Source organism: Lepisosteus platostomus, chromosome 14 (assembly GCF_059453375.1).
Source record: "Lepisosteus platostomus isolate fLepPlt1 chromosome 14, fLepPlt1.hap1, whole genome shotgun sequence".
NCBI lineage: Eukaryota > Metazoa > Chordata > Actinopteri > Semionotiformes > Lepisosteidae > Lepisosteus > Lepisosteus platostomus.
Window position 1 is genome coordinate 30,745,196 of NC_142624.1, and position 11,665 is coordinate 30,756,860.

The following is an 11,665-nucleotide window of genomic DNA, read 5'->3' on the forward strand; positions in this document are numbered from 1 at the left end:
CCTTTGTTCCAGAGTGTTTGTTATATAGTAGGTGAAGGGTCAAAGAGAGCACTTGGATTGCAGTCAGTCTCGTAGTGTAGGCTATGGAAACCAGTTTCCACCAGGGAGTAAAAAAAACGCGCTATGGTATCTCGCAGTTGCGACTTCATACTGTATCTCAGAATTGCGACTTAAAAACTCAGAATTACGACTTTATATCTCGCAATTGCGACTTTTTATTTCACACTTGCGACTTTGAAATGGCCCACATCTCATTGTCCTTTCGTTTTGTAACGGATTCGGGTTCTAGGGCTTGTGCCCTCGCTGCTCCCACCCTAGTTCGTGCCTCACTGCATGGGCTCGAACCCAGGTCTTGCCAGCTGAGCCATGCAGTGAGGCGCGAACTAGGGTGGGAGCGGCGAGGGCACAAGCCCTAGAACCCGAATCCGTTACAATAACAAAAGGACAATGAAATGTGAGATAAAAATTCGTAATTCTGAGTTTTTAAGACGCAATTCTGAGATATAAAGTCGTAATTCTGAGTTTTTAAATCGTCATTCTGAGCTTTTAAATCGGAATTCTGAGATTTTAAGTCGTAATTCTGATTATGCGTTTTCTTTTACTCCCTGGCGGAAACGGGCTCCCATAGGTAGGCGGGTTTACTAGCTCTTCAGTTTCAGTGAATTTAGGACCAAGTAAATAAACCGTTTTCGCCTTTACATAACCTATCTGCTTTTGTTCCGGCGTCGCAAGTGAGTATACGTTTCTTCGCCGAGGAATATTACTCACAGCAACAATTATTTTGCAGTGCAGGTATCGTATCCAATTCACTACCCTTTGGGAAACCGGTAATTTGAGTAATTGTGTGTACGAAGGTAGCTGCAACCGTGATTACGTCTTTAATTTAAACATAACCTTAACAGGCACGAGCTACAAGTTTTCTCGCGTTTTAAAGGGACAGGCGCGTTACATTCGTTTCTTTATCTCCTTCTTTATTACATACATTTACATGAAACTAACTTCTACAGCAGTTACAAGACCACAGGTGATTTGATTACAATAAAACTACAATGGCGACAGTACTGTACGGCATTCCTGTACCAGGCTCTGCCAGTTCACGGTGTCATTCCCCCTGCTTTGCCAGTGTTCGGGAAGCTACAGTAGTTCTGTTCAAAATTACGATTTTATGGGTCAATAGCTCTTGGTTCGCACGCAGTTTATTATTATTATTATTATTATTATTATTATTATTATTATTTGCAATGTAATTTAATTTAAGTAAAACAACTTGTTTATCTGGTTTAAAATTGTTTAAACTTCAATTTTAGGTACTGCTCTATGTTTTATTTTCAGACACCGGAGGAAACAATCAGGATGAGGAAAGCATTTTTGCGAATGTGGCAGTCTCCGTTTTGCTCCCCATACAAAACGATATCATCAGTATCAGTCAAGCCACAGCCACTGGAAAATGCTCCTGTACAAGCAAAGCCCCTGACAGAGATGCCTGGACATGGAATATGGACTATGATCTATTGGCTTATGAGAGGATACTTAAATAAAACACATGAGCTTCAGGTATGATTAAATTATGATGATTGTATTGTTTAAATAAAGTACTGCTTCTAGCTACTTGTTCGAAATAACTTTAAACTACATCAATAAGCTATATCACCCTGCAGCTCATAACTGGCAACCCACTGAAGCTACGTAGGGCTGAGCCTGGTCAGTACCTGGATGGAAGACCTCCTGGGGAAAACTAAGGTTGCTGATGCAAGAAGTGTTAATGGGGTCTTTAGGGGGCGCTCACCCTGTGGTCTGTGTGGGTCGTAATGCCCTGGTCTAGTGACGGGGACACTACACTGTAAAAAGGCGCCGTCCTTCGGATGAGACTTAAAACCGAGGTCCTGACTCTCTGTGGTCATTAAAAATCCCAGGGCGTTTCTTAAAAAGAGTAGGGGTGTAACCCTGGCATCTTGGCCAAATTTTCCTTTGGCCTTTACCAAACATGGCCTCCTGATAATCCCCATCTATGAATTGGCTTCATCACTCTGCTCTCCTCCCCACTGATAGCTAGTGTGTGGGGAGCATTCTGATACACTATAGCTGCTGTCGCATCATTGAGGTGAATGCTGCACATTGGTGGTTGAGGAGAGTCCCCATTACCTGTAAAGTGCTTTGAGTGCGCTATATAAGAGTAAGGAATTTATTATTATTATATTTTTTTCTGCTGTTTTTATGCTTTTTCATCTGCAGTACTTTGGGGTGAGCCATCATAAAAGACAGATTTTTCTGTATGAAGAAATGACATTGTTTTGGGATTTAAACTAAAGTTACAATTTATTTATTCTTCTGGCAAGATAGTTTGAATGTGCTCATTGCTCAATCCAGAGAGACCTTGATGATGGACATTGTCAGGAACAAGTTAATTCCAAAGCAATTCTCTGACACAGCATCCACTAGCCCTGCTATAGAATGATGATGTTTCAGATGTTTGAAAAAAAAGCTGTTGAACACTTAAAAAGCTTAGCTAATGCAAGGAATCCTGTTTATGAATGGATTATTTCATGGGAAGCAACTAGAACAAGAAAATTAGGTAAAAAGGAATAACTGCAGCAGAAGTCATTATCATTAGACTGATATTAGCTGGGACTGTTAAAGGACTAAACATTCATTGTTTTTTAGAATAGAAGTGGTCTTGTATGTGCAAAAGATAAATGCTGACTTGGAGGTCATTTTGTATTTGTTATTTAGATATATTTTCCATTCTATCAGCTGTCCAGCTTAAACCTATTTTAAAATGTCTAAAAAAAACAAAAAATAAATATGTGATGCCTTACTTTTATGATTTTCCTGATTTTTGTGCATCCGATTCGTGAGGCTGTAGTCATGGTCAAAGAGCAAGATCAGGTTCAGAACTGTGGTTTCCATTCAAGAGATATTTTTCAGAGCAAAAGGCGAGGTAAGAGCTCAGAAGCCAGACCAATACCGGCCAGTGAGAGACGGGAAGTGAGGATTTAAATCAGAAGCAGGCTGGATGATGATGGATTGCTGGGGATAATTAGTCACCTCGTGTAGTGGTGCTTAGGGTTAATAAGCTGCTTGCGGTGCAAAGGAGCCGTAACACCAAAAGTATTGGGACAGGAAAGTCAACACTTTAATTTTGTTTTACAGTCTAGACATTTGTATTTTTGATCACAAGATTAATATTAATTTTAAGTACAATATCGTATATTTAATTTATGTGTAATTTCATGCCAACATTTGGGTCAATCCAGTGATTTCAAGTGACTGTAGTTATGTTTAGCATTAACACTAGTGATTCTCTCTTGTGATGGAGTTGAAACACAGTTAGATATAACCTGCCAAGCTAATGTACAACTCAACTTTGCTGTTGTGACTTTGTGTCCTCCTCCCCCCTGTTACTGTGTTGCCCATATTCCCTTGCAGCTCATCAACAAGAAGAAGTATGGCACTCTGTGGCTGTCAGAAGTCCGTGGACACAAAGCAGTGAATGTTGCAGATCCACATCTGATCGAGCAGGTATTAAGGAATGAGGGGAGGTTTCCCAGCAGAGGGGACATTAAAGAATGGAAGGAGCATCGTAGACTTCAGGGCCTGGAATTTGGACCTATTCTCAAGTATGTTTTTCTTTTTTAAGGGTGGACTGCAAATTGAAGTATTTGTGTCATGGCAGAAGACTTTTAGAATGCTAAAAGCCACTGTTTTTGTAGATCTAAATTTTTCATATAGGTATCAACAGAGGCTATTTCATGATTTGTTACACTCGGGTCATTTCAGGTAGTGGGTGTGTATGTCATTGGTGGGAGGAAACTGGAGCATCTAGAGGATAATAATAATAACACTCCACTCAAAGTGCTTTACAGGTAATGGGGACTCCCCTCCACCACCACCAATGTGCAGCCCCACCTGGATGATGCAACGGCAGTCATAGTGCGCCAGAACGCTCACCACACATCAGCTATGTAGGGGAGGAGAGCAGAGTAATGAAGCTAATTCATAGAGAGGGGGATTATTAGGAGGCCATGATGGGCAAGAGCCAATGGGAAATTTGGCTAGGACGCCAGGGTCAGGACCTCGGTTTTACATCTCATCCAAAGGACGGCGCCTGTTAACAGTATAGTGTCCCCATCACTATACTGGGGCATTAGGACCCACATGGACCGCAGGGTGAGCACCCCCTGCTGTCCCCACTAACACCTCTTCCAGCAGCAACCTTAGTTTTTCCCAGGAGGTCTCCCATCCAGGTACTGACCAGGCTCACACCTGCTTAGCTTCAGTGGGTTGCCAGTTGTGAGTTGCAGGGTGATATGGCTGCTGCTGATACTCATGCAAACACAAGGAGAACACACAAAAAGCACCCCAGGAATTGAATCTAGGCCTGCAGAGCTCCAAGGCAGCAATGCTAACCACTGTGCCACACTGCTGCCCAAACATTTTTTTAAATTGCCATTCATTGACTACAAGAATTAAAGTATCACAGGATTAAATTATAACTCTATAACAAAGGCGATAAAAGTTAATAAACTTGTTCTGTTTTTGTTATTAAAACTTGAGTGATCTGAAGACCACATCCAATATTTAAAGCTGCATTTTTTCTTTATTTCTGCCAGAGAGGGTGAAGACTGGCACAGGCTTCGCACCATTCTTAATCAGCGAATATTAAAACCCCAAGAGGCCAAGCTGTATGAGAAAACTATTAACAGTGTTGTTACAGACCTGATCAAGAGAATACAGTTCCTTAAAGAAACAAAGGGCTCTGGAATTATGGTTTATGATCTTGCCAATGAAATGTACCGGTTTTCATTTGAAGGTAAAATACCTTACATACAATATATACTTTTTAAAGATGTGGAGGTTGTTCAGTGAACCAGAAAATGTAAACTAAATTAAAAGCTTTCAAGTGCAGTTTAATCATTGCTATTGAGCTTTACTAAGGAAGGGAGGGCCTTTTAAAAAGTTCAAGACAAATAGAGCATTTTGTCTGATTCAATAAAATGTTATTCATCAGTTACTGTAACTCTGAATCTTTGTCTTCATCAGGCATTTCATCTGTTGTATTGGATTGTCGACTGGGGTGCCTAGAGGCCAACATTCCTAAAGAAACTCAAGAGTTTATCAGTGCTGTTAACACTATGTTGCAGATGTCTGCCATAGTCCCTGTTTTACCAGAATGGACCAGACCTTTTCTTCCATTCTGGAAAAAACACAATCAGGCCTGGGATACCATGTTCAATTTTGGTAACTACTTTATAATGCTGTGTATAGTATTGTATAACCTTTTTGGTAAAATACCTTACAATACAAAGACATGTTTTGATAATGGTCTATGTGGTCAAGTATAAAATAAGACAACACATAGTCCTTATTAACAGTATAAATACAGTATGTAAATTAAACACTTTTCTGTTCCATTGTATATGACCAAAAGATTCTGCATGTGCAAAAACAGCATTAGCAGGATAATTGGACACTATACAGAAACATAGGAATGGTTGCAAATGACAGGAGGCCATTCAGCCTGCATACTTGGAAGTTGAGTAGCTAAGTGATTCTAAGACTTGGTGGTGTTCTCAAGGAACCTAGCTATTGCAAATGTTACTCAATGCTAGGAGCTATATTAAAAAAACATTAAATTACAGTGTATATGTATCAAGGACTTATTCATCATCATTTATACGTAATGTTTAGTCTTTTTACAGCGAAGGAGACAGTTTTCTGAAACAGTATATGAAAGCAGGATTTCAACCCTGATTTAAAATGTAATGAAAACAGTCTAACATATCCATAAGACATTGTCTTGTCTGCTGTTGTTTTAAGCCAAAAGAAAAGTTGATCAAAGGTTAGCAGGTCTTCAGACTCAGCTTGAGAGAGGGGATCCTGTTGAAGGTGATTACCTGACTTATTTACTGAAGTCTCAGGAACTGACTCAGTCAGAGATCTACAGTAGTGTCACTGACCTCCTGCTGGCTGGGGTGGATACTGTAAGTATTGTACACTGAGTATTAATCAATTCCTTTGCCTGCAATGTGCATTTTTTTCAGCACTATTAATAGGATTACATTATTCCCACTGGAGACAACAGCGATGGCAAACCTTCTCAGACCATTGAGCGAAGTGACCAGCAAAGTGTGTATAAAGTCCAAAACAGTACCTTAATAAGAAACATCAGCAAAAATACTAAAAGGCCTCTTTAATTGAGCAATAATTACACAGTCCTGAAAAAATCACCTTATGTATATACTACTTTTTATCCTATTTTCTTGTATGTATTTTGTGTAACATACATTATACATTTTTGCAAGCATGTGGAAAGGATGAAACAACTAAATTTGAAGAATACTTAAATAGCATATATTTAAAAAATCTTATAATTAATAATAGAACTGAAAGTATAATTCATAGATGTAAAAGGAGATAGAAATACAGTACTTTTGTTCTTTTAACTCGTAGGGTTATACTATAGAACAGTAAGTATAATAGTTACTAAACATGCTATAGCTTGAGGATAATAAAAACCTGGCAAAGGTATTCACCCCCTGCATAGTTTTCACATTCTGTTATTGTGTGAGCATGCAGTCAGGACACTTTCAAATAGGACTTTATTTTTTATAATCAAAATGTTTTCCAAACTGATCAAGTTATAGCATGCACATAATTTATATTTTTTAAAATAACTTAAAGGTGCTTCCTCAAAGTACTGACTTAGGGACTGAATATGTATGTTTGATCACTACCATTCTGAGCAAAAAATAATTTAAAGTATATGTAATTCTTAAAATGATATTATTGGCAGGGGATTTGCAAGGTATTGTGTATATACTGTATATATAAAATGTTGAAAACCTCTGTTTATTGTATTGCGTTGAAAACATAATACAAAACCACATATGCATAACGTATTAGTTTACAGTAATATGTTGTTGGGTGTCAGAATATGCTTCAAGGCCTTTGTTTTCCCTGTAGCCTGACCATTTAAATGTCTCTCTATAAAACCCAGACTTCTAATACACTGACCTGGGCTCTCTACCACTTGGCAAGAGACCAAGAGTTACAGAACTCTGTCTACAGAGAGGTGTCCGGTGTCGTTCCTGGGGACCATATTCCTAATGCAGTGGACCTGGAAAAAATGCCACTGGTGAAAGCAGTTATTAAGGAAGTGCTAAGGTACTGTATCTGTTGCCTCGGGAGGCATCTTTGTTATCATTGCCTTAAAATGGGGTAATGTGTGGTATCATGAAACATTCAACAAAACTGAAATGTGTTTAAACAAGGCAACTCTTGTCTTCCCAATATTAATTTGCCCTGTAACAAAAGCTTGCTTTCATTACAGTTTAAGTTCACTGATCACAGAAGGACAATTTTGCAGTATAGTATAAACTATTACTAATGATTACGAGTGTAAAAAGTGATTTTTTGTGTATGGATTATTAGTACCATTTTTTCCATCTTTATTTTTTCAACATAGTCAATTTTTATAGAAATGTTTTCTTTGGGTCATATGTGTTTGTTATTTTCTGAGACTCTAATCTTCTGAAGTATCAAAAACTGCAATTAAACACTGAAACCTAATGTACAAAGAAAGCAGCAGTACAAATAAAACAAGAACTTGAAGGCATGTCTTCTTAGAGTTTTGATCTGAAGTCCGATCATTTTAGTCTCTTGCTTTAATGTTGTATTTTCATTTAGAGTATGTCTACCTACTGTATATTAACCCGTGTTGGAGAATTACTGCCTGTGTTTGCCAAAGGCAAGTTTTGTTTTTACATGTCTTCTGTATTGATTGTATTGCATTTAAATCTTTGTTTAACCTTTAGGTTGTATCCTGTGGTTCCTGCAAATGGCAGAATTCTCCAAACAGACCTTGTTCTTGGTGAATACTATATACCCCCTAAGGTAATCTGGTTTTAATGTTTTGTTTTTTTAAGCGTTTTCATCAATTGGCACATCGATTCTAAACAATGGTCAAAGAAATAGATATGTTTTGTAACAGGGTAGCTGTGTAATCATATATGCAGGAGGATATTAGGGGATTGGCATCGGCTCTGTGCAGCCAGTGTCCTATGTAGTGAGTGAACAGTCATGGTTGACGCAGGAGAGTCAGAATCTCTCTACCAGGTGTGGCAGTGGGGAGCCGGGTCTCGCAGACAGACACACAGAAAGTGAAAGATCTAAAACCCATCAGGGGGACGGTTCCCACAGCAATCATGGAGGATTTTACAGACAGCCTGTTCTAAGGTTGAGCGAGAGAAAAGACAGAGGCGTATATGTGCCTTATGTACTGCACAAGTACTTATTCGCACCATTCTCTCTGGACATGCACGGTGCAATAGACAGCACTACACCGTGCAGACAGTACTTTACCAAATAGAAAATAATAAACAGTGACAATATGTACAGTATGTATAAACAAACAGGGCTACCTAAGAACTACGTGAGACCAGGGCTAAGTAGAGCGGTGAGTTGTCTGTTTGAGTGACATGGTGTAGCAGCTCGCTGGTAGGAAGACGACAGGTGGAGCAAGACCAGCCAAACAGCATCGACGGGGGTGAGGTGTCTGCTACTGCTACATATATGCTGTATGCAAGGAGGCGGACCTGTATGGGAATCCTAATTCTGTGTGCATGGTGGACTGATGAGCAAACGTAAGTCCGCTTCGTATGTAAAGATGTAGGTAATCGTGCAGTGATGTGGCCCAATTCCCCCATATCACTGCCAGTCACGGTTTTGTTTTTTGTAGTAGGAGTCCGGTTTCACAAGATACACATTATGTACTGTATCTAACTTTTGATACTGTAAATGTTTTGCTATTTATTGCGGGGGATTTAAAAAGTGTCTTTTTATTTAATTGAAGCTGAGACATTTGCTATTGCAGGTTTTCATGGTTCTCTGTCACTACGCTGCTTCAGTGGAAGAATCACAGTTTCCTGACCCTCTGGCATTCAAACCAGAGCGATGGATTAAAAAGGAACAGGGGAAGAAACCACATCCCTTTAGCTCAGTTCCTTTTGGATATGGAGTACGAGGTTGCTTAGGTCGTAGGATAGCAGAGCTGGAAATGTACCTGGCTTTATCAAGGGTAAATACAGCGCTTGGCTTACCTACCTAATGCAGAAACAAATTCTTATATACATTATAAAGTGTTTTTTTTTAATGTGTGACCTGAAGCATTGTGATTTCACATCATATTATATCAATTTCAAGTTACAATTATTTTATGATGATTTTTTTATTTCACAGTATAGTTGAATCATTTCAAAAGCTATAGTGTTTAAGGTGTATTTAACGGCTTACATGCAGTGCATCTACTAAAAACAACCATGGGATAAAATGATGGTTTTTTGTTTAAAAAAATGAGGATCATGTAATTTCTTGTTCAAAAGATTACAATAATTTGTATAGCACCTTCAGACTGGAACCAGTGAATATTCATTTGTTATATTACGCATGAGTTTGTAATTTTTGTTTTCTCTGTTTCTCTTTTCTAGCTGGTTAAGAACTTTGAAATCCAAACAAATCCAAAATCCAAACCTGTCAATCCAAAGACCCGAATTTTGATTGTCCCAGGAGCTCCTGTCAACCTTGAATTTCACAATCGAAGCTCTGTGGTTTGACATTCAGAAAGTATGTTAACTGAATGCCTCTAACACTAACACTAGGCATTCTGTTTATAGAGTACGCTTGACATTATTTTAAAAATCCTTTAAAATAGTTATGGTTTGATAAAGGCAATAACATGTTAAGATAAGAGGTATATAACTGTTTGTTAAACTGCTGAGTGAAAAAATTGGCTCTTTTATTCAGTATTTGCAAAGGAAGGATTCTGGTCTGACAATAACCAGAGGTCGGTCAAATAAAAAAGTTTGGTACCCACACAGTAAAAGCAGTACACAGCAACATAAAAGATCTGTGCACATACTGTACACATTTGTCTCACCTTACCTAACAGTTGACAATTTCTCAGAGGTATACTATTTTCTGTCTTAAATAATATTTTGTAAAATGTGCTAAAGCAATTATGCATGACATTTGGAAATGTTTGTTACAAATATATACTGTACAACAGGACCAAAATGATGAATATTAATATAAATTAACCAGAAATTGTCTGTTTGCAGGTTAGGAGAAAACAAAAACATTTGTGTTCATAAAGCAATAACACTCTGCACCACTACAAAATAGATCTTGCAGTGCAAGGGGCTTCCAGATGTGCTTTTTTGTAAAGCATTTTATAACAATACCTGGTAAAAGTGAGTGGTATTTATGCAAGTGTTCTATTTCACTCTGCCAGTTTGCTCTAGAGATGAAGTAAACTATAAACAGCTATTGAGGTGAAGCAAACAGTGATTAGAAATTGCATGTTGTGTCCCTAGGGCCCCATCATTTTCTTATGCTCCAAATCATGTTCAAAGTGAGTAATAAGAAGGATGGGTACAGTGTAAGTGCTTATTTACTGCTACATACCATGCTTTTTAGTGCAACATACTGTACATCATAACTAAGTGCCTTTTTTCTGTAAAAATAAACAACCTTTTCAAACTCACATGGGATAAAAATAGCTGTTTCCCATTAACGATAGCACACAGCTTCTGATTAGGCATCTGAGGTTGAGTCCAGGGAGTCAAAGGATAAAAAATGAAAATGCAATTGCTTGAGATTTAATTGCTCAAGTCTTGGGGTGATGGTGGTGGGGGTGGGGGAGAGGGATTTAACTATTGCCCTTTATGAGTGTTTCTTAAGTAGAAAAAAATCAGCTTTGGTTCATTTGCAGTGCACCTACAGGGGTTGTATTGGGTCCTGGTGAGGCCTTTGAGTTTAGTTATGTAACTAATTAGCAGTTTGCTTTGATGGTGTCTTTGCTCTGCCATCATAAATAAATCCTCCTGGGTTAAGTCTGTCTGGGCAAGATGTATTTGTGTTCTTCAAATCTCAGCTAGTTATAAGGAGAAAAAAAACCAAAAAGTTTGGTCCGGTTCAAAAGCCTACCCGGATGGGGAATGTTTTATGCCCATACCAATACCTGTAAGAGAGCTCTACTGGTTTAAAACATCAAAAAATCAAACATTGTAAAAATCACATGCACATTCTGAATTTTAGTTTTACAATGGGTCAGTCAAATCCTGGTCTTAGAGAGCCATGTGCCAACAGGTTTACAAGGACTATCGAAACTGCACCTGAAGTACAGTAATGATATTTAATAATAAAAGTCCTTATACTTATATAGCACTTTTATGGACACTCCACTCAAAGCTACTCTTTTCAAGAAACACCCTGGGATTTTTAATGACCACCGAGAATCAGGACCTTGGTTTTACATCTCATCTGAAGGATGGCGCCTTTTTACAGTGTAGTGTCCACGTCACTATACTGGGGCATTAGGACCCACACAGACTGCAGGGTGAGCGCCCCCTGCTGGCCCCACTAAGACTTCTTCCAGCAGAAGCCTTAGTTTTTCCCCAGGAGCTCCCACTAAGGTACTGACCAGACTCACACCTACTGAGCTTCAGTGGGTTATCAGTTGTGAATTGAAGGGTGATAAGGCTGCAAGCCAGTAGTTTGATTGTTTCTATTTATTAAGGCAACAATGAGCTGCTAAAGGCCATTTTGAACTGGAATTATACTTGCAGTCATTGAACTAGTTGTTTCTCTTATGAAAATGTTTTAGTTT

At 38.6% G+C, this 11,665-nt stretch overlaps 1 protein-coding gene across 1 annotated transcript; it reads left to right on the plus strand.

Moving 5' to 3' along the window:
• The first annotated feature begins 370 nt into the window (after positions 1-370).
• On the plus strand, positions 371-10,889 carry LOC148649213 (sterol 26-hydroxylase, mitochondrial-like). The gene is made up of 10 exons (XM_088605590.1): positions 371-388; positions 1,333-1,554; positions 3,427-3,617; positions 4,611-4,810; positions 5,041-5,238; positions 5,818-5,981; positions 6,998-7,164; positions 7,815-7,893; positions 8,873-9,076; positions 9,486-10,889. The coding sequence occupies exons 2-10, from the start codon at positions 1,354-1,356 to the stop codon at positions 9,609-9,611; spliced, it is 1,530 nt and encodes a 509-aa protein (XP_088461716.1). The 5' UTR covers positions 371-388; positions 1,333-1,353; the 3' UTR covers positions 9,612-10,889.
• Positions 10,890-11,665: the final 776 nt, after the last annotated feature.